Source organism: Panthera pardus, unplaced genomic scaffold (assembly GCF_024362965.1).
Source record: "Panthera pardus isolate Hobbes unplaced genomic scaffold, ASM2436296v1 HiC_scaffold_15, whole genome shotgun sequence".
NCBI classification, from domain to species: Eukaryota; Metazoa; Chordata; class Mammalia; order Carnivora; family Felidae; genus Panthera; species Panthera pardus.
The window spans coordinates 21,165,844-21,188,940 of NW_026526710.1; the positions used below are offsets into that span (position 1 = coordinate 21,165,844).

At 49.6% G+C, this 23,097-nt stretch overlaps 1 protein-coding gene and 1 long non-coding RNA gene across 10 annotated transcripts in view; one reads left to right on the forward strand and one right to left on the reverse strand.

Moving 5' to 3' along the window:
• SGSM1 (small G protein signaling modulator 1) overlaps nt 1–23,097 on the reverse strand; it is a 102,067-nt gene that overhangs the window by 16,473 nt on the left and 62,497 nt on the right. For 6 of the 9 annotated variants that reach the window (XM_053902235.1, XM_053902234.1, XM_053902236.1 and 3 more), the window contains 9 exons: nt 22,295–22,459; nt 20,264–20,402; nt 17,996–18,060; nt 15,534–15,679; nt 12,229–12,357; nt 7,297–7,479; nt 5,861–5,929; nt 3,754–4,344; nt 1,665–1,789 (listed from right to left, as the gene is read on the reverse strand). In XM_053902235.1, the coding sequence (XP_053758210.1) occupies nt 1,665–1,789; nt 3,754–4,344; nt 5,861–5,929; nt 7,297–7,479; nt 12,229–12,357; nt 15,534–15,679; nt 17,996–18,060; nt 20,264–20,402; nt 22,295–22,459 (1,612 nt within the window). Of the gene's footprint in view, nt 1–267; nt 339–1,664; nt 1,790–3,753; nt 4,345–5,860; nt 5,930–7,296; nt 7,480–12,228; nt 12,358–15,533; nt 15,680–17,995; nt 18,061–20,263; nt 20,403–22,294; nt 22,460–23,097 lie in introns of all 9 variants that reach the window. The other 3 variants (XR_008422180.1, XM_053902237.1, XM_053902238.1) reach the window with 3 other exon arrangements.
• LOC109253509 (uncharacterized) lies at nt 1,783–4,701 on the forward strand. The gene is made up of 2 exons (XR_008422181.1): nt 1,783–2,353; nt 2,556–4,701. It is a non-coding gene; the product is annotated as an uncharacterized LOC109253509 (long non-coding RNA).

Consider the following 23,097-nt stretch of genomic DNA (forward strand, 5'->3'; position numbering starts at 1 on the left):
CTTCCACACTTTCTCCCAAGGCCATAACCCAGCAAAAGTCGGTCTATCCTTCCTTCTCCCCCAGCACCTTCTCATTTTAATGTAACATATATTAGAGTTAATTATATTTGTGTCTTGTGCTCGCTTCGGCAGCACATACACTGAAACTATATTTGTGTCTCCTCAACTCAATCTTGAGAGGCAGTGATTGCTTGGGAGACTGTAAGACAGAATAGTTATGAGGTAGTACTTATTAATAAAAATGAGTTAGAGCAGGGGTTGGCAAACCTTTCCTGGGAGGTCCAGATGATAATTAGTTTCATCTTTGCAGGCCTAGGTTCTGTCTCAACTACTCAACTCTGCAGAAGCAATCATAGATACTATGCAAACAAACAGGCATGGCTGAGTTCTAAGAAAACTGTATTTGCAAAAACAGGTGGTGGGGCTGGATTTGGCCTGTGGGCTGTGCTAGCAGGTCTTTTTTTTTAATGTTTATTTATTTTTGATAGAGAGAGAGAGAGAGAGAGAGAGAAGAGCGAGCGAGAGCCAGAGAGCCAGAGGGGAGGGGCAGAGAGAGAGGGGAACAGAGGATCTGAAGTAGGCTCTGTGCTGACAGCACAGAGCCTGACATGGGGCTCAAACCCACAAAATGTGAGATCATGACCTGAGCCAAAGTTGGACACTTAACCGACTGAGCCCCCGAGGTGCCCCCGTCCTAGTAGTTTCTGAACCCCTGAGTTAGAGTAGTATGGAAAGACACCCAGGATGCATTTTTTTTCATTTTACTTGAGAGAGAGAGAGAGAGAGAGAGAGAGAATCTTAAGCAGGCTCCATGCTTAGTGCAGAGCTTGATGTGGGGCTCGATCCTGCAACCCTGGGATCATGACCTGAGCTGAAGCACAGTTGGATGCTCAACCGACTGAGCCCCCCAGGATGTATTAAGTGTAAGAAGCAAGTGGTAGAAAAATATAATATTAATCCTACATAGGTAAAATTAAGAAGACATTAAAACACGTATGCACTCATGTTATATAATACACTACCTATGATGTTATTTTACATCTATATGCGGCTCGGGAAGACACTCACTAAATCCTTAGCAGTAGTTTCTTTTAGGCGAGGGTCACTGATAACTGGACAGGGAAAGCAGTCTCTCTTTATACCTTATGAACTTCTGGTTTCCTTGGTTGATCTAGGTATTTTAGAGTTACTTTCATATTTTAAGAAATAAAATATTTAGTATGTAATGAGAATAAGAAGCTCCAGATCTTGGCTGAAAGAAAAAGAAAAAAAAGCACAGATGTTTTTAGAGCCCGAGAGATGTGGGCAAGGGTTCCCGTCCAGCCACTGCCCAGCTGGGCGACTCCGAGCAGTATGGTACCCCTCGGCCTCCACTTCCTCACCTGTTAAATGGGATAATATTTACCCCATAGGCTTGTTGTGAGGACTAAGTGAAATGACGTTAGTAAAGGGCTCGGGGTGGTGCCTGGTATACAGTAAGTGCTTAACGGATGCTCTCTATTATTATCATTACTGTGATGGTCACCTCATCGTCAGGTGGGCAAGGTGCCAATGGCAGAGGCTGCGGTCTGGCTGGGCTCTCTGCAGCCCCCGCCTCTGCCACCCCCTCCCGCTCCCCTGCAGCCCACCCCCCACCTCACCGCCCCTCCCTGCCCCCCAGCCACCTGCACATGACGTTCCGCAGCTTTTCCAGGTTGGGGGGCGTGAAGTACCAGTAGCTGCGGTCACAGCGCTGCACATCCTTCTCGATGCGGTGCAGGTTGACGGTGTACAGGTCCAGGAGCTCCGGCTGCAGGCCCCCAGGAGGGGACGGAGAGAACAATTACACGCCAGCTCCTCACAGAGAGGTCGTGCTCCAGACGGTCTCCCGCCTCCTACCCCCCTCCTGCTGCCACTGAAAAGAACATCCTCTCCCCGGACCAGGTGGGCGTTTGATTTCATTTTTGTGGTTTTCCGAGAAAGCCTCTTTTCACTTTGTACGATGACAGTCCCTTTTTCTTTCTTTCCCTTTTATGAAACAAAACAATGCTCTAAGCTGCAAAGACGAATTCTCCTCACTGTGCACGAGGGTTGGAACTAGCTGGAGATGCACCCACCGCCCCCGCGGGACACTGGACAGGAAGACAGAGAAAGCGGACAGGAGTCCAGTTCTGGCACATGCCGGGCTTGCTGCCCTGATCCCCATCTGAGGAAAAGGTTCAGTGATATGGCAAGAAAAATGAGGAACGATTAAAGGCCACAAATTCACCACAAAAGCAAGAAATACCAAATCTGGCTTTTGCCTTGAGGAAAGCTTCCAGACTGGGAAAACTGAAGCTTGGATTTAATGGTTTGGGGATCCTTCTCCCTGAAGGTAAGGAATCTAATAAGAGATTTTCACGCATTAAGGCAGGATCCCCAAGAGCCCCATCCCCAGTAAGGGAACAGTAGAAAAAGCTACTTACATCTAGGGCCTTAAAGACAACTACCTGTCTTGAACATAGGTGTCAAATGAAGTATAAAATATACCTCCCTGGATAATTAACAGCCTCACACCAGGTTTATATCCTATGCAGGTGGATAACCTAAGAGCAGAAGTAACTTCTAGATGAAGGTGGAGAAAAAAAAAAATCTAAGACGACAGCTATTTACCAGGAGCAGAAGACTGGGGAAGGTCTGAGGCTCTCAGAGAGCATTCTTGAGGCATACAAAATGAACAGAAAACCTTGAGGTTTCTGAATGTTCTAGAAGAGATTTAGAAAACTGGCAGAGTTTGGGGGGCTGGGGGGAGCGAATTAATGATTCATATGTAGCAAACACAGGACAAGAAAACAGAGATGAGGAAATGAAAACACATCCAGGGAAAACAAAATTTTCTGGCAGGAAAGAAAAAATAAATAGTTTACTGCATGGTGTATATACATTGTTTCGTTACACTAGCGTGAACAACAGATAGTCATTGAACTAAAATTATTGTAACCCTAGCGGATGGATGGGGCTGGGAAGGGGTCCCTTGTGTTGGGGAGGCTGTGGGGGTGAAACGTTCATGTCTGGAACTAAAGAAAAAGGAAGAAGATCAGGAAGTAGCAATACAAGTATGTTATTTATAGACACGGGGGTAAACACCAGGTAATTTGGGCAGAACAAGTAACTGCTATTGCCTCTGGGGAGGGCTACATGGGGGCAGATGGGGGGCACTTCTGGGTTTTGTATTCAGCCTGGTCTGTTTCACTCTTTACATTATGGGCATGTATATCTTACATAGAAATAACACGCTCTTCAAAGGAAAATGGATATACACAGTGCCTGGCTCAAAAAACCTCCCATTCAGTTGACATCCTTTGGCTTGGACTTTTTGGCAACAAAGTAAACTGGAGTACTTAAAAGATGTTGGACCTGAGTGTACCCCAAGATGCTCATCATCGAGGCTGCTATTGATGGAAAGCTCACCGCACATCAGGCACAGAGGACTGGACTCCCTACTTCTGAGAACAGCTCAGGCAGGAAGGTACTCGACTGATAGAAGACTGAGACTCAGAAAGAAAAAGTGAGGTGCCTCAGCTGGGACTGAACCCGGGACGATTTGACTGCAAAGCCTGTGTTCTTTAACTACTATACTGTCTGCCCAGAAGGGCTTCTCCAGTGCAGCCTCTGTGATGGGGAAAATGTAACAGATCAGAGGTCATTCTGGGAAACTGAGGCTCGTGGGACACACCCACCGTCCCACGGCTGTTAGGTATGAAAATTAAGTGCAGGAGAATCCTGGTGACTTACAGAGTAAGTGACGCCACTGGAAGACACGGGGGACGCCTCGTTGTTGGCAGAAGTGGCCACGGCCAGAGAGGCCAGGGCGGGGAAGAGACTTTCCATCTCGGGCTCCTCTGAGAGGTTGTCCTCACTGTCCACACGGCTGTGCTTCCCCACCTCACTGTCTCCCCAGCCCTCCATCGCGGCCCCCTCCTTTCCGGGCAGGGCCACATCCATGCTGCCAGTGAGGGACATGAACTCGTCCATGCTCTCGTTGGCGAGGAGGTCGCTCTCCAGGCTGTCCTGCACGGCCAGGTCCTCGCGGGGGGCCTCATCCCGGGAGGTGGTGGCCTCACTGCTCTGCCCGTCATCCACGCTGCTGTCCCCAGGTCGAAGCACCAGAGGGGCATTCCGCTGGGCGTCCATGACACTGTCCTCCGTGCTCAGGCTGGGTTCCGAGGGCTCCGAGAGGCCCGAGGAGAAGTTGTGGGATGACGGATGGCCGGAGTCCGGGGAACAGGTGCCATTCACCAGGTTCCCGTTGGGGATCTTGGGCTGTCTCTCCTCCAACCTGCCTTCTGCCTCCACCTGCTCCACTTCGTCCACAGACTCAAACACCTGAAGATGAGGTATGCACACACGGAGAGATTAGGATGCCCACTGCTTCCAGCACCAATCTAAACATCCATCAGCAGGGGGCCGGTTCAAATATGGAACATGCACGTGGAATACTATACAGTCGGGGAAAGGAGTGGGACGGACCAGGTGTAATGTACACTCCCGCCGTGGGAAATAAAAGAGTGACCCACTGCATGGAAATGCCTAGAATAATCCAGAAAGAAGAAAGCACTGAAACTGAGGAGTATTAGGGAACCGGAGTAGCAGGAAGTGTACCTTTCATCACAAAAATTTTTTTGCATATAACTTTTTAAAGTAAGAAATGAATTTACAACATAGGAAACAGGCTAAAAACAGCATATTATATACATGTGGTTGATTATTACAGATCAATTTTCCAAAGTAGTTAGATGTAGATGAGACACTATGGAAAAGTCTCTGGGACAAGGGCAAGGGTTTGTTTGTGGTTCTTTACGTCCTCAGGCCATATCCCATCAAGGATAGATAGTATAAGACCATGTTCCAAGGTCACATGAAACATTTCTTCTCTGTGTTTATGTCACCAATATGATCTGTTAATTTCATGTGTTTCTGGTTTAAAAAATTTTTTTCTTGGTTCAATTGTTTTAAATTATGTCAATACAAAATTTGCCTAACTCCAAAGTCAGAACTAGGAAACAAGGGATATTCAGGGAAATGTGGCTTCTTTCCCTGTGTCCTCCCCTGCCTCCTGTAGGTAATAATTCTGTTTCATTTCTGGTTTTTTTATCCGTTGTTTTTGAAAACAGATATATTAACATTTCCTGTTTTAATGCCAAAGGTGTCGCAGTGTGCATGTTTTTTTGTGCTTTGCTTTTTATTTAATGTTGAGTGGGATGAGTTAACATTTCATGGAATAAAATGGAAAGCTGTGCAACAACATGTATAATAGAATTTATGTAGGAATTTCCAAAAATTACCAAACAGTGCAATGTATTGTCTTCATACTGTGTACATACTTGTGTGTATGTAAAGGCAAACAGACGGTCTGGAAGGATACACAGCAAAATGATGACATTTCTAGGGAGGGCAAGTGGGGGTTAGGAAGGGTCAAAGCCAAATTTAGCTCTCTCTGCAATATTTTAATTTTTTACAGGAGGAAGAGATTCACATATTACCTGTGTAACTAAAAACTCCTTTTTTTTAATTTAAAAATTTTTATTTTTTTAATGTTTGTTTATTTTTGAGAGAGAGAGAGAGAGAGAGTGCGAGGAGGGGAGGGACAGACAGAGGGAGACGCAGAATCTGAAGCAGGCTCCAGGCTCTGAGCTGTCAGCACAGAGCGTGACGCGAGGCTCAAACTCACAGACCGCGAGATCGTGACCTGAGGCCGAAGTCGGACGATCAACCGACTGAGCCCCCAAAACTCCATTTTTAATGCTAGCATAAAACAAGTGACCTGTAGATGATGGACATCCGATCCCTTTACTCCAAGTTGAAGGGGGGGGGGAAGGGGGGGCACCTCCCCGAGGGTCACCTGTGTGCTGCTGCTGGAGTCACTCTGCAGGCGGACGTGCTGGCGGCCTGAACTGCAGCTCTGGGAGGACTGACAGAAAAAGGGGCCAAGAGAGACAGAGACAGAGAGATTGAAAGTGTGCGTGAGGCTGCATCCCGGCTCTGGGGCCCTACACTCAGCTCAGGCAGGGATTCTGTAAGTGTGGCCTCATCTCTGTTCCTGACTTGGGCAAGTCCCCTGTCAGGGCCTCAGCTTCCTATCTGTACCACAAGAATAGGGAGGGGGGCGCCCTCTGCTCCCTGGCATCTCCTCAGGGGCCACAGCAGCCACTGGACCCCCCTCCCCCCTACTCTTGCAATCAGAAAAACCCACCTTTAACTGCCCTGTCCTCTAGACCTCTGGACAAATATTTAAGATCAACTCAGAGCTCGTGGTACTAATGGCCTGATTTTTTTGTTTTTTTTGTTTGTTTTTTTATTCCCCTCTCTGTATACATGCTTTTGTCCTATAGCTTCTAGTTCCCATCTACTCGGATGCTAGGCTTGGCCATGGGCCCTGCTTCGGCCACTGGGATGTTAGTTAGCAACCTCACCAGAGCAGAGGTTTAACAAGTACTGTGTATTTCCGCTTCATCTCTTTATGGTCTACGTTCACTATGTGAACGTGCCCAGGTCAGCCTCCTGGAGGATGGGACGTGTGGAGCAGAGCCCGGTCGCCTCAGACACGTGAGAGAACCCAGCAAAGATGAACGAGGCTTTTAGCAGACCAGGCACGGACAGCAGGCTGAAGAGTGAGCCCAGCCAGCCCTGCTCAGGGCAGAACTGCTCAGCTGAGCCAGACTCAGGAGTACACACGAAGGGCGTTAATGTTAGGAGTCACCGACTTTTGGTGGTTGCTTGCTATCCTAGGCAGTATTATTGTTGGCAATGGATGAGTATACAAGCACTGGGGAAGAGAATTAATTTTCTTCTCGGCTGCTCCTTTGGGCTGCTAAACTGGAGGTTCTGAGAGGGCAGGTATGTCTGACCTGGTCGCTGGAGTGCTCCTGGCATTCCGGACATTCCTGACTGTTGTTGGCACGTAGTAGGTACTCAGTGAGCACTGGCTGAAAAAACGGGAGCCTAGCACTGTGCTAGGCGCTTCATATGCACTACCTCATTTGAGCTGCACACAAACCTCCCCTATCCAAATGGTCGCGCCCTTTTTATAGATGAAGAAACTGAGGCCCAGAAATAAGGGTGCTTACCTGAGGCCCCAGAGCTAGGAAATGGTGAGGCTAGACTCAAATGCAGGTCTCTCAAACTCCACAGTAACCTTCCACCCAAGCGCTAGGGGTGAGACTCAGTCCAAAGCTCCAGATACCCAGCCTTCACCATTCCTACAACAGCTAAATGGAGCAGATCCTGGCCTTTATTGCCCCCCCCCCCCCGTGCTCCCAGATGCGTCCCGCCTGTCACCTCATTGCTGATGGTGGAGTCCCGGTGCATCATCCGGTGCAGGTGGCTGTCCAGGCTGGCCCCTGATGAGCATTTAGCCAAGGCAGCCGCGTGGGATTCCCGCTCCCTCTGCCGCACGATGGCCTCGCAGCCCAGCCATTCAGCCATGGTCTGTGCGTAGCACGCGTGAATCTGCTCGTCCACCTGCCAGGGCAGATGCAAGGTCACCCCTGGGGAGAGCCGGCCCAACCCAGAAGAGACTGCCAGCTCTGACCTGGGACCTTGAGCACTGGAGACACCCATTCATCATTCACGGACGTCCAACAGACATTGACCGGACACCTACTATGTGCAGGGCCCTGGCTAGGCCCTGGGGATACACAAACGTGCAAAGCTACTTCTTTCAATGTTCTCTTCCTCTTCTCCCTCCCCTCCCTCCTTCTTTCTTACCTTCCTCCCCTCCCTTCCTTCCTTCCCTCTTCCTCCCTCCCCCTTCCTTCCTTCCTATCTTCCTCCCTCCCTCCCTCCCTCCCTCCCTTCTCTCCTTCCTTCCCTTCCTCCTGCCTGCCTACCTTCCTTCCTTCTTTCCTCCCTCCCTTCCTATACACCATTCAAATACTTGCTGAGCTTCTCCTCTGCCAAGCAGTGTACTAAACCCTGGAGACAGCTGAAGTGAGAAGACTGTTTCTTTCTTATTACCTTCCTTCCCTTCTTCTTCATTCACTCATTCCCTTATCCTTTCAATTTGGGAAGCACCTACTCTGTGCTGGGTACCAAGCCAGGTATATGGGATACAAGAAGAGCAAGACGCTTCATGCCATCCATCTATCCACACACCCAACACATTTACTGAGTGCCTGCCATGTGCCCAACACAGGGCCAGGTGCAGAGGATACAAAGACGAAGAGAACTGACCTCTCCCTTGACTCTAGCAATGGCCTTAGAAAAGGGCTACAGGTTTCAAGCATTTTCCTTGTGGAATTTCAGCAGACAGAAGGGCAACTTGCGTTGTTTCTGTTACACAGCCCGGGTAACTGAGGTTCTGAAAGCACCAGAAGTCTGGGCACAAATGGGCGTGGACAAGATCTGAGTAAGGGTGTGGAGAGGCAGGAAGGGGAAGAGAGAGGGCAGGGAGCCTGCCTCCTGGCTAGGGGGGACAGGGAATCCTTAAGCTTTCCAGGGCTTCCAGAGAGAGGCTCAGGGTCCACCCTGCCCAAATTCCTGCCCTTCCTCCCACTGACCTACCTCCAGAAGACTCATCCAAGCATAACTTCCTATTTCCACTGCCTTCCTAGGCGAGGTTCCCATGACCCTGAACCAGGAGGACCCCAGTGGGCTCCTTCCAGGTGCCTGTTTGTCCCAGCCTGGCCCCTCCTTTGCATTTACCCCTCAGCAGACTCCTCTTTGTTTCCTCCCTGGCCCCACCTCTCACTGTTGCCCCCACCTCACTATCCTGTTCCAGCCACCACATCCACCATGTACTTGCCACCCTTCTCCCCACAAACCCTCACAGACCCACACACACACACACACACACACACACACACACACACACACACACTGCATCATACACATGTGTCCTCTACCTCTAGGGCTTTGCTTTTGCTGGCCCCTCTTCTGAGAGGACCTTCCTCACCGCCCTTGCCTGGAAAGCAAGCAGGTAGCCTTCTGCATGGCATAGGTGGCCCTGGTATGCTCTTACAACCCTGGGGTTTGCCTACATCTGACTCTGCACAAACCCCCACTACACTGGCAAGGAACTCATCTAATGCACCTCTGGGTCCCCGGTCCCAAGCATAGGACCTGGCACCCGGAACTCTGTTCCTGTTTGCCAGGAGCCCATGAGACAGGGGTTGAAGCATGGGAGGGCCTCGTGCTGGTCCTGAGATGATTTTAGACAGTTCACTGGCACAGGGTCTTATCATCTGGAATCACAGTGTGATTTCCATTTTCAGTTCCCCTTCTACTTTTCGGATTACGAGGAAGGCCAGTCTGGTGCTACCGTGCCTTGAACACCTCCAATAACACTTCATAATCCCCTCTTTTAACAAAGAGAGCAGGCCTCAGGCAGGCTACAGTATCTACATGGAACTGAGTTATATCATTTGGTCGTATTCTATTTATTTTTATAGCTTTCCTTCTGTTATGCCAAGTCATGTCAGTCTTCCATTAATGGCAGGGATATGAAATACCTTTTTAAATAAGTTACATACATTTTGCAGTGAGTCAATTTACTGACAAATATTTAGTAAATAATAGCACAGGTGGGAAATGGATAAGGAACGTAAAATGCCAGTAGGTATTGAAAACGGAGTATGAATAAAAGAAGTAGAATGTCGCAATACTTTTTATATTGATTACACAATGAAATGGTAACGTACTGGATATGTTGGGTTAAATAAAATATATCATTGAAATTAATTTCATCTTAAGGAAGTGATGTGGACCCACACGCACACACACCCACATCCACACACACCCACCCCCCCCCCCCCCCCCCCACACACGTGTATGCATGTGCGCGAGCCAATGCAGAAGTGACGAAAATCCTAAAGAGGTCTGTGGTGTAGCTAGTGATATTGTGCCGATGCTAACGTCCTGGTTTCGATAATGTGCTACTGCTCTAGGAGGTGTTTCCATTGCGGAAAACTGAGCAATGGGTACAACAGGACCTCTTTATTACAGTTTTTGCAACTTCTTGTGAACTGGGGATGATGTTTAAAACAATTCAAGGCATCTGTTTCCTTCTACTTTTTAAAATGGGACTATTAAAACACTAACTAAACATTTGTTTGTTTATATTTACTTGTTTAATGTGTATTTATTTTTGAGAGAGAGAGCACAAGTAGGGGAGGGTCAGAGAGAGGGAGACAGAATCGGAAGCAGGCTCTAGGTTCTGAGCTGTCAGCAAAGAGCCCAACGCGGGGCTCAAAGCGGGGCTCAAACCCACGAACTGCGAGATCATGACCCCGGCCAAAGTCAGACCCTCAACCGACTGAGCCACCCAGGTGTCCCATAACATTAACTAAACGCTTAAAATTAACACACGGGCTCCAGTCATCAAGACAGTGTGGTATCAGCTAAAGATTTCTCATTACAGGGTGGTATTAGATGAACGGAATGGAATGGAGAATCCACGCTAATATGCCCACCTGAGTGCTGACAAGGGCGCAAAAGCCAGTCAAGAGAGGAAGGCCAGCCTTTCCAACAAACCGTGCTGGAGCGACCAGACATCATAGGCCAAAAATTGAATCTTGACCTAAACCACTCACTGGATACAAAAATGAGCTCAACACGGATCACAGACCTAAATTTAAAATGTACAACTACAGAACTTGATAAAACTTTGAGAAAAGAAACACAGGAGAAAATCTCTGGGATCTAGGGCTAAACATAAAGTTCTTCAACCTGACACCAAAAGCACAATGTATATGAGGAAAAACTGATAAAGTGAACCTCATCAAAAATTTCAACATTTGTTCTGTACAAGATCCCATTAGGAGGATGAAAGACAAGGGGCACCTGGGTGGCTCAGTCAGTTAAGCGTATGACTTCGGCTCAGGGCATGATCTCACGTTTCGTGGGTTCGAGCCCCATGCTGGGCTCTGTGCTGATGGCGTGAGGCCTGCTTGGGATTCTCTCTCTCCCTCTCTCTGCCCCTTGCTCGCTTGCTCTTTCTCTCTCCCAAAAATAAATAAATAAACTTAAAAAAATTACTAAAATCAAAAGAGGGTGAAAAGACAAGACAGACTGGGGAGAAAATATTTGCAAACCATTCACCCAGCAAGGAATAAGTATCAAGAACATATGAAGAGCTCCCAAGTGCAACAGTAAAAACCCAAACGATTCACTTAGAAAAAAGACACGAATGGACATTTCATCAAAGATACACAGATGGCGATAAGCATACAATGCAAAGACGCGCAGTATCACCAGTCATTTGGGAGATGCAAACTAAAATCACAAGGACGCCATCATTTACCCCTTGCCTGAGTGGCTGACATAAAAAATAGTGACAGGACCAAACCTCGGTGAGGATGCAGGCGTGGGTCGCTCATATACTGCTGGTGGGAATATAAAATGGTGCAGCCACTGCAGAAGCTTGGCAGTCTCTTATAAAACTGAACAAGCACGCCATGTGCCCCAGCAACTGTCATCTTGAACGTTTAATGACACCTTATGCTCAAGGGAAAACACGAACGCTCACAGCAGCTTTATTTGTAAAGCTCAAACCGGGAAACGACCCACCTATCCATCAACAGGTGGATCGTCAAACATCCATACCATGGAACGCCACAGAACACTTGGCCATGAAAAGGATAGATTGCCAGAGGATTGTGCTGAGTGAAAAAGTTCATCCCAAAACGTTATACACCATATACTATAGGATTCCATGTATACATGTTCTGGATATGACAAAACTACAGGAATGAAGAACGTTCTGGTAATGTTGTCAGGTGTTATTAGGCGGGCAGTGAGAGCGGAGAGGCTGTGGCCACAAAAGGGCAACAGGAGGACCCTGGTAACATCAGAAATGTTCAGTTTGTTGACCATGAGAGTGATACACAAACTTACTCATGTGATAAAATGTGGAGAGCTACACACACACACACACACACACACACACACACACACAGACAAATGTGAATGCCCCGGTTGTGATATTATAGTTCTGTAAGATGCTACCATTGGGAGAAATCAGATAAACCCTTCTGTATTATTTCTTATAGCCGTACGTGAATCTATAATTCTCTCAAAATCAAGTTTATTTTACACAATGGCATCTGTGGCTTGTGTTGTATTTCTACCAGGCAGCATTGCCCTGGAGCTTCCTGGCTCCCCCATGTTCCCCTGTGCCATCTTGGTCCAACGTGGAACCAGAGCACCTCCATCCCCACAGTACCCAGCTCCTTTTGTTGCCAAAGACCCCACTGCCCATCAGGCGTAACCAACCTCCTTCCTTTCTGTTTCTGTCATCCCGAACTGGTAGTGGCCCAGGAGGAAGGGCCACACGGCCTTGCGGATCTCCGGCTGGATGCCTCCATAGTAGATGAGGCGTAGAAGCTCCTGTTCCTCGTAACTCTGTGGTAGGTGGGAGGAAGTAAAGGGTTTGGTCAACAGGAAAGATGGGCTCTGTGACCTGACAGTCCCACTTCTCAGACCTGGTCCTTAGAGATCATGGTGTGAATAAACAAAGCTGTATGTTCTGGGATATCTATCATGGCATCATATGAGAAAGCAAAACCCTGGAAACCCCCCAACTGCCTGCCGACGGGGGGGTGGTGGGGAACGGGGCATCCCTACACAGTAATACCAACAGAGAGTAAAAAGGGTGGAAGGTGCATCCATGAGAACTTCAACAAAAAGATGTTCGATGTATATTGTTAAGTGGAAAAAAACAAGGTGGAGAATACGTCTAGTGTGAGCCCATTTTTACAAAAAAAAAAAAAAAAAAGGCCAGTAAACAATGAATTAACATTTGTATTAGTCAATTTCGTGCATTGTGTTTATTTGGCCATACCATCTCAAAGTTATTAACCTTGACTCAGCTCAGAGAAAATTGTTTAAAAGCAAATCAATCCAAAATGAACATTTCCAGCTGGTTCTTCATGCACTAGTAACTTCTGTGCACATGAGGATAACTTTAACAACTGTTTGCTGTATTGTCAAATAGGTTTGCCCTCTTTTTAAAAGTCACATTCAGGCAAAGGCTTTGCAGTTATAATCAGTCACACTGAGGGGACCAGCAGGTCCCATCTGTGTGTGTGTGTGTGTGTGTGTGTGTGTGTGTGTATGTGTGTGTGTGTGTGTGTAAAACGCCAATGACTGCTTTTTGAAAAGCCACTCTGAAGGGCAGTAAGGTCCAGTTTCCTCCCATCTCTTTACTGTACATTCTAAAATTACAAGCATATTTCACATTTTTAAGTAGGCTCTACACCCAGCATGGGGCTTAAGCTCACGACCTTGAGATCAAGAGCCCCATGCTCTACCAACTGAGCCAGACAAGTGCCCCACAGATTTCCCATCTTAATGCTAGTCTTAGATGTACCTCACCACAATGGCAAAACCAGCCACTCTTTTGTCTCTGTTGGAAATTTTAATTCACGTTCTGCCGACAGCCTTGTCAAAGCAGTTTAAAGATCAGACAACTATTTGTGGCTGAGGCTGTAAATGCTTCATTGAAAATCCACCTGCTCGGGTCCTGGGGCCCACAGCTGGACTCCATTTCCCAGCCTCCTTTGCAGTTGGATGTGGCCATGTGACTAGGTTCTGGCCAATGGGATGTGATAGGATGTGATACAAGCCATTCCCAGGCCAGAGCTTTGAAGAAGCAGGTGTATTCCCTTCAGACTACGTATTTCTGCTCCGCTGCCTGGAGGCGATGACTATGAGGCCCCCGGGAGGATGGTGGGGCCACAAGAATGAAAGACTCTTGAGCCCCTGGAGGGAGGACAGATGCCCACCCACCAGGAATGCCCACTGAGGACTGAAGAGTGAGCAAGAAATACACCGCATGATGTCAAGCAACTGAAGTAGTTACTGTATTGGTTACTGCAGCTCAGTCCACCCTAATGCAATAATGCAACCAAGAAGGGTAAAAACATGGCCAGTTTGCGAAACTGTTGCAAAAGTGTTAGACAAAAAATACTCACTTTTGACTAATCTATCTTTTCAACCAACTTGTCCTTAGACTAGCACCTCCCAAACTGGGGAGATCACTAGAAGCATTTGGGGAACTTTCAAAAAACAGAAATTCTTGGGCTCCACTCCCAGGGATGCTAAATCAGTAAAGCTGGAGTGGAGCCCAGAAGTCTACAAATCTTTTGAATTCCTCAGGAAATGTGCACTCTCCCAGGCCAGCTGGGATTATGAGCACTAGGACTTTTTGGGAAAGTACACTGGCACATCTATTTAAATTGTAAATGCATATCAATCAATTTTATTTCTAGGAATCTACTCTCGAAATAAAAGCACTAGTCGGAATTATATGTGCTTATAAAGATGTCGACTGAAGCCCTATTTGAAATAATTTTTAAGAAGAGAAAGAGCCCAGGGGCGCCTGAGTGGCTCAGTCAGTTAAACGTCCGACTTTAGCTCAGGTCATGATCTCGGGGTTCGTGGGTTTGAGCCCCGCATCGGGCTCTGTGCTGACAGCTCAGAGCGTGCTTCAGATTCTGTGTTTCCCTCTCTCTCTCTGCCCTTCCCCTGCTCACACTCTGTCTCTCAAGAATGAATAAACGTTTAAAAAAAAATTTAAAAAAATTAAAAGAGAAAGAGCCCAGCTGTCTATCATTAGGGGAAGATCTGAATAAAGTATGGTCTACTCATCAACGAAGTGCGAAGGTTCTAACGTTCAACATTTCGCCTAGAGATCTGAAAGACATCTTTGCTATAAAATGAAGCTGTTGCTTAAAATACAAACTCAATGTCACCTCATTTTTTTTGTTACCTCATTTTTAAAAAAAATAAGAATTACAGGGGCACCAGGGTGGCTCAGTCAGTGAAGTGTCTGACTCTTGGTTTTGGCTCAGGTCATGATCTCACAGTTCATTTAGGAACATTTAGAAACTGTTCCATATGCTCTCCCCCCCTCCCCCTCCCCCGCCCACCCAGTTTCTTGAGAGCCATAAGCCTATTAGCCTAGCCAAGGTTCTGGGAAGTTCTGCAGGATACAGAAAAGCTGACCCCTCTCGCTTCCCAAGCTATTTGACTGTGAAACTTTTTTCACACATAAACATCTTCCTTGCAGGGATGTTTGCCTTCTAGTAAGAAAACCTTAGAGATGCGTTTCCAGGTGAAATATCTGACGGGAGGATTCTCAGGTCGTGAGGCCAAGTGGAAGGGTTCTGCACATTGGGGGGCGGTTTTCTGAGCCCAGCTGCCTCCTCTGACTTAGCTACCATCCTCCTAAGTAGCTAAGTAGTTTCAACCTTCCTGAGGAAGAGACTTACTGCACCTCGTGCAGCACTGTGCATACGTGTGATGCTTAATAAATCCTTGGTGACAGATTCTTTACTCCTTCCAGGAGAGGACGCGCATGCTCCAGCCTCCTGGATCCTCACACCCATGGGCAGAAGGGGGCCGTGGGTTTTAGAACTCTCAAGAAGGGCGGGGCCTTCAGGTGGGGTATGCAGACCACCCCTAAGGTGTCACAGCCGCCTTGAATCCCCGCAAGCAGGTGGGTTCATTGCTCAGATGACAAGACGGTCCCCCCAAGGGCTCTGCCCCACTGCAGGCAGAGCCAGGCCAAGCCTTACTGTGCTGTCCTGAAGGTACTGCTCCCAGATCCTGGCCGTCAGCCCATGTCCGGCATCACAGGGCAAGTCTGGAGACACGATCATGTGATTGACCAGGGCTGACAGGTGGGTCCTCACAGTGGACAGGTGTCTGCAGTAGGCAAGCCCTGGCGAGGGAAGGAAGGAGGGAAAGTGCCATTATCCACCATCCAGCCTGCCTTGCCTTGTCTCATGGATCTCGAAGCGCTGCCCCACCCTGCAATCCTAGTGAACCCTCATGACGCAGAAAGTCCCATCATCCTTCTCTTCCAGATGAGGGAGGCGAGGCTCGGAGGGGTGAAGTCACTTGCTGGCTTGACTGCTTAATAGTTCTGTGAGCCTAGGGAAGTCGGTCACCTTTCTCAGCCCAGGCCAGGGTGCCATTACCGCCTCTGCCCGGAAGCCAAGGCATTTAATCCATGGGCAGGAGGCAGACAAGGGGCAGGCAGGAAGGAGGCAGGGACTCCACATGCTCTCCAGACCTCTGGGTGCCTCCAATCCGTAGCAAGAGAGAAAGAGAATGGCAGAGGTGGGCAGCTCTTGTTCACAGTGCAGCTAGATAAAGAAGGCCCTGGGAGATGCACCTGGTTTGCTTTCAAAGACAGCCCCGCACTCTCACAGAATGCCTGCCAACCTGCCACCCTTCGTCCGCTCCACCCTGGGCACCTGGAGGGCACAGTGCCTGGTACACAGGAGGCACTCAGCCAATGACAGCTTGTGTTTGCTCTGACCATGTCCCCTCCCTTTGGCTGTCCCCTATCAACTCCTGGAGAGGACCCTGGGCTTTCTGGAGCCTGAGGACTCGCCCCTCCCAGCAATGAGGAGGAGGAGGAGGAGGAGGAGGAGGAGGAGGAGGAGGAGGAGGAGGAGAAGGATTAGAAAGAGGGGAAGGAGGGGGAGGAGGGTGAAGAGAGGCAGGAGGAGGGGGAGGAGAGGGAGGAGGAGGGGGAGGAGAGGGAGGAGGAAGGGGAGGAGGAGAGGGAGGGGAGGAAGGAGGAGGAGGGGGAGGAGGAGAGGGAGGGGAGAAAGGAGGAGAAAGAGGGGGAGGAGAAGAGGGAGGGGAGGGAGGAGGAGGAGGGGGAGGAGGAGGAGAAGGAAGGGAGGGAGGGAGAGGAGGAAGGAAGAGGAGGGGAGGAAGGAGGAGGAGGGGAGGGAGGGGAGAAATGAGGGGAGGAGGTAGGGGAAGGGGAGGAGGGGGAGGGGAAGGAGGGGCAGGGGGGAGGGGGAGGAAGGGGAGGAGGAGATGGCTAACACTGACACACGCATACACTACGTGCCAGGGAGCTGCCAGAGCTCCCATAATGCAACTCATTAAATTCTCACAACAACAGTATGAGGCAGGTACTCCTATCTTCTCCATCTTACAGATGAAGAAACTGAGGCACAGACTGCTCGTGTCACCTGCCTAGGTCACATCACCGGGAAGTGCAGAAATGGAATCTGAACCCCAGCTGCCCAGCGCCAGAACTTGGGCTCTCAACCACCATCAGGGATGAGCCATGGCATGCGACAACATTGTTCAAGATCCATCTTGACCCTTGACCCCTTCTCCAGGAAGCTTTTCCATTTGGGTTCCATAAACATGTGTCCACGCTCCCCTGGCTCCCAGCCAGGCCCTGCATCAGGCACTGGGGATGGGTGATAACAGAACAGGCAAAAACCTTGATCCTGAGAGCTCACGTTCTCCCTGCCTCTCCAGGCGTGGGGGGGACATGGCCTGAGCTGCTATTCTGCAGGCCATGCAGGACATAGTAACACTTTTCTGGAATCCCTGAAAATATGTGTTTTATCTCCCCCATCTAGGCTGGGAGGCTGGGGAAATAAAATGTGCTAAGAATCACAGCAGAATGAAAAACAAAAAAAATCAGGCTTTGTGGTCAGTGGGTTAGGCTTGAGCTCTGACTGTGTCATGTATTAGCAGTGTGACCTTGATAAGTTACCTTGCCTCCCTGTGCCTTAGTTTCCTCATTTGTTAAACAGAAACCATCAGAATGCCTGTATTTAAATTTTCATTTTTAACTCCATGAAAAGGGATCAGACCACCTGACTCTTCTGCCCACAGGTGAGGGGAACCGACTTTTATTGAGCACCTAGGACGTGTCCTGCTAGGTGTTAGGGGCTCTATACATGCTTCTCATTTAATCCTGAAAACAAGCCCTCCAAGGTGGGCACTGCGGATGCGATGGTGACTAACCAGACCCCTGCCACTGAGAAGCCCCGTTGTTTGCTGTCCCCCCTCAGCACCTACAAACACAATTTATCCTCAATCTATAGATGAGGCTCAGAGAAGTGCATGTAACTACGCTAAAAAGACACATTCGGGAAATAGGGGAGCAGAGGTTCACGTGCCAGAGCCAGGCACCTTCCCTTCACACTGCTGACATACAACAGGCATTTGATAAATGCCCCCAGAGACCACAATGGCAAGTAAGGCCAATACGCACATCCATAGAAGGCTCTGGAAAGGATCTGGTACTTCATATTGTCACAGAGGAGCTTCAGGGGAGCCCTGCAGGTGGAGGAAAAGACGACACTTAGGAAAGACCACACAGAGCCCAGGTTCCCTGGGGAAGCACAGCTTTTTGCCTGTAGGGAGCAGATTAAAACCAGTCAGTTAAGGGGACTGGGGGCGGGGGAACTATTATTTCTACCCATACAGCATCACTGCCACTTCCCCTAGTCTTTGGGGTCACTGCCTCCCCAACACTCTGGACTGCAGTTTGGATGAGGCTGATTCTACCCAGTACCTGACTCAGGTTGGAATCACAGTCCTTGAATAAGAGGTGGTCACGTGATCCAACCTGAGCCAATGAGAATGAGCCCTGAGACTTTTGTTGGAACTACAGGCAAACAGACCCATTTTTCTCTGTTCAAGCTCCTAAGCCAGAGGGATATAGGACAGTGGCTGCTGGGATCCATTTTTGCCACTCCATAGGAAAGGCCTGCCTGAGAATGAAACCACCACAGAGGCAACCAGAGGCAAGAGTTGAAGAAACAGAGAGATTTCTGTTTTGAGCATCTGGAGCCAACCATGCCTGAAGTCACCATGCCTCTGGACTTCTCCATCCTGTTGTGATTTCCTTTTGTATTTGAACTAGTCTGAAGTGGTTTTTCAGTGACTTGCACCAAGAGTTCTGACTTCTCAAGTGGCCCAGCTGAACCAAACTGAGCCAAACTGCGATTCAGAGTCTGGCTGATTGCAGAGGTGATGCCTCAGAGCTCCTCCTTGCGTGGGGGGTGGGTTTGGGGGCTGTTTTGGCTGAAAGAGGAGAGGGGAGTAAGGGCCAGCAGTGTTGGGGAAATCGAGGACTGCTGAAGGGAGTACTGTGCATGCTTGCAGAGAACAGGATGGAGAAATAGTTGCATATTTTTCTCAGGACCTCCTGGGGGCCACCCAGCAAAACCCAGGGAGACAGGAAGGAGGCATGGTTAATGTCCTCCAGTTACACGCAGGGAGGCATTAAACACGAAAATCACCCTCACTGTCCCCTCAGGTTGGTCGGGTGCAGACTTGCTCAGGTTACCAAAGAACAGCATCACACTGACCGTCCCACAGTGGACTTGGCTATTGAGAAAGGTAGTGAGTGCCCCATCACTACAGGTGTGCACACAGATGCCATGAGAGGGGATACTAGGCTGGAGCTGCGTTTTTCAATGGCCCGCGGACCACCACCCCAGGAATTGCTTGGAATTTCTCCAACATGTGGATTCCTGGGCCCCACAGAGACCTCCTCAATCAGGACCCCAAAGGAAACTGTCTTGGGATCAGTAGGCTTCCCTATCTCCCCCTGGTGATGCTGATGCACATAAACAGGTGAGACTCTTGTTATATTAGTGCTTCTCAAACTTAAAAGCACACACGTGATCTCAGGACCTTGTTAAATGCAGATTCTGCTTCCCTAGGTCTGGCAACATGGACTGAGAATCTGGCCCAGCGATGCTGCGGCAGGTCCGTGGACCATGCACTGAAAGGCAGGCCTCACATGACTTCAAAGATTTGATGCCAGCTCCCATGCCAGCCCCTATGGCTTCAGACTAGACCACTCACTGGGACAGAGGCCCAGCAAGGAAAAAGGGATTCCATTGTCCCCGGCCAGGCCAGGCAAGGTCAGTGGGAAGCAAGACCAGTCACGTGAATGCACTGAGTAGCCCTGAAGACACACAAGCTCTATGGGCGAGGAAAGAGATGATCTGGGGATTTAACTTTATCCAATAAAATAAGTGTCATTTTCTCAACATTCCCATGTACTGGGTACCAGATGCTGGCCACTTTAGACCAGGGTGTGATTTGTCTTACGACAGCTATATACACCAGGCATTTGTATCCCCATTCTGTGGAGGAACAAACTGAGGCATGTGTGCTTGGCATTAAGTAATATTTGGTGTCACCGGGCCCTTTAATGGGCAGCAAGCAGAGCCCCGAGCTGACCCAGGACAGACACATAGTACGCATGATAAATAAGTCTTTGCTGTAAGAAGCCACTGAGATAGCAGGACTGTTTGTTACTGCAACATAACCTTGTTTATCCTGACCGATACATGTAAGGAAGCTCCGCTAGCTAGGACTTCACAAGGCTAGCCTTTGACCCAGACCTGAGTGATTCTGTAGCCTACATCCCTCCTCTGAATTCAGTGCTGGGCAACAAACAGGTGCCTACAAATCTTCTGCAAATGTTTCCATTCCCTCGACCCATGGCGTAAGCCCCTCATACCTCTCATGGTTGCAGCCATTGGTTGAGCCACCATCGGCGGAGCCACTCTGTGAACAGGATGAGCAGGAGGATTTCCGGGGGCTGGGTTGCCATAAGGGTGGTAGGTTGCTCACGGAGACATCCATCAGGTCCTGGGGGGCTGTGGTGGATAGAAGGGATGGGGCAAGAGCCCCAGTTAAATCTATGTGGGTCACGGAAACCTTACCCCGAAGCAAGCAGCTCGCCCCTAGGCCAGCACAGGGATAGGGAAAGACTCTGAATGTGACAGCCAGAAACAGCAACCCCAATCATTATCTGACCCAGATAATGGCCTTTGAGCCCACCTGATCCAATGAAAGCCACCAGCAAGATTTGGGGCCCTTACCAGATGGGAAGTAAAGAAAGGAAGAAAAAGGAAGAAGGTGGGGTGGGGGGGGAGAGTGAGGACAGAAAGAGAGACAGAGAGAGAGAGAGCACACGCCAAGAGCCAAGAAAATAGACCCAGTGCCACAGCAGGAGGCCAAGCCTCACCATGTTGTCATTCAGCTGTCCTTATAGGAGACTGACAAGAAGGAAGAGGGGCCTGCTGGGGGTTTCTGGGCAAGGCTGATGATCCTGAGTCCCCCGGGGTAGACTCTCTGGGAGAGAGAATCTCTAGCAGGGAGGCAGAAGGGAGCCTAACTCAACAGATGAGGCAGGGCACCCAAGGGCAAGGGACCCAGCGGAGGCCCCGCTGATGAGGTTGTCTGCACTGTCCATCAGCCTGAGCCATACAGCTGTTCCATCAACGGGTCTCAAGCAGGCTGGCGACCGCCACCCAGCATCACGCTTGCTGAAAAGCCACATGCCAGTGTCCCACCCCGATCTACTGATTTAAAACCTGCTAGAGAGAGAGACCTTAAGTCTGTATATCAAAAACAATTTTGATAACAGCAGCCACATTCGAGAACCAAGAGAGCACAACTGATCTCCTAACGCTTGGATACTGGGGTGTCCTGATCAAGTGCTCCCAGGATACAGCACTTAGATTTTCCCTCACTGCCTTCTTTCCCAGCTCCATGGAAACCGTGGCATCTGCGGGGCTGCAGGACCAACACGACAGTGACACATGCGTTACAATTTCTGTCGTTAATTTCCTGGCTTCGTGACAGCTCCAGACAGGTGCAAAAATTTTATTTTCTCAAGGACAGGGCTCGGTAAACATTTTCCGTCAAGGACCAGGCAGTCAACATTTTAGGGCTTATGAACCATTTGGCTGCGATCACAGCCACTCAACTCTGCCTTCAGAATGCAAAAATAGCCATGCTCAAGATGCAGAGACATGAGCCCGGGTGTGTTCCAACAAAACTTTATTTATGGACGTTGAAACCTGAATTTCAGATCATTTTCACATGTCACAAATATTACTCTTTTGATTTTTATCGATTAATAAAAATATGTGGAAGCCATTCTTGGCTCATGGGCTGCACAGAATGAGGCTGGCTCCGGCCTGTGGGCCCTAGTTTGCCTAGGAGATTAAGAAGGGTTCACATCGACCCCACCAGCCACGCCTCCTCAAGGATGACCGGTAATCCCTGGCCTCTTCCCTTTGGCTGCAAGGTCGGGGGGAGGGGAATGGTTGCCGAGCCCATGCTACTTGTCATCAGCGCTCAGTAGCCGACAGGGCCCAGCCCTACCCACTGACAGTGTAGACAGCTGTCTTCACAATGTCACATAGAAAGCTCTTCCCCAAGGTGACTCACAGATGAGCTGGCCAAGAAAGCATAGTGAGCCCCTGTAAAATGTTCTAGAAAAGTATCCCCAGTTCTCTGCTTCCCTGATCGATTTCAGCAAGCTGTGGCAAGGCTGCCTGCACCCCAGCCCCTCGCACTCCACAGGCATCGCCAATGGATCCCTTCACCACGGAACCCCTGACATCCCGCACCGGGGAGGCTGGACAGCGTGAGGGCATCGGTCTGTCTCCCGCTTCCCTCGTTGGGACCAAGACTCAAATGACAACATGGCAGAGGTGGCCGGCACCCAGCCCCAGGGTGGGAGTAGCCCACACGTTACTGGGGGGCTGCTGCTTCGGACCCGGCACGGGGAAGGTGGCGTCCCATCTGGCTCGTGCCCACTGACTGCCCCTGGCCACCACTAGCACCGACCGGCCAGCAGGAAACACCGTCCAGGCAGGGCTCACGGAGACCGGGGGAGTGCTGCCCAAGCGGTCGGGAGCAACTTGAGACACAAAACAGAAAGCACCAGTGAAACGGAATGTCCGCGGCGGGCAGAACACTGACACAGGCGAAGAGCCAATTCCTCAGGGCTGAACCTCTCCCCTGCCCTGCTCCACACGGCTCCGTGTTTATAAAGTGCCTACTATGTGCTGGCTGCTGTGCGGGCACAGGATTGCCCTATCGTCCTCAATCGCCCCGTGATGGAGGCCTCTCTTCTCCCATTCTGCAGAAGGGGAAACTGAGGTTCAGAATGAGCCCCAGCCCCAGCAGGTGGTAACTGGCGTAACATTCCTTTCTGACTGAGGTCCCCCTCTCTTTCCGCCAACAACAGCTATCACCTACTGAGTGCAAGTACTACCACTATCCCCTTTTGCAGATTCGGGAACTGAGGCACGGAGCATGGGAGCAGCATGGCCAAGACCGTCCAGCTAACAAACGGTGGGGCTGGGATTCCAACCCAGGGTGTCAGACCCCGAGATCCTATTCAATACTCTCTCAACCGACATTCCCCCGACACCACCCTTGCTCTAGACCAGCAGCTGTCCACTGGGGCACTTTTGGCACCTTGAGGACATCTAGCGATGTCTGGAGACATTTTTGGTTGTCACGACCTGGGAATTTGCTAGATGCTGCTGGCAT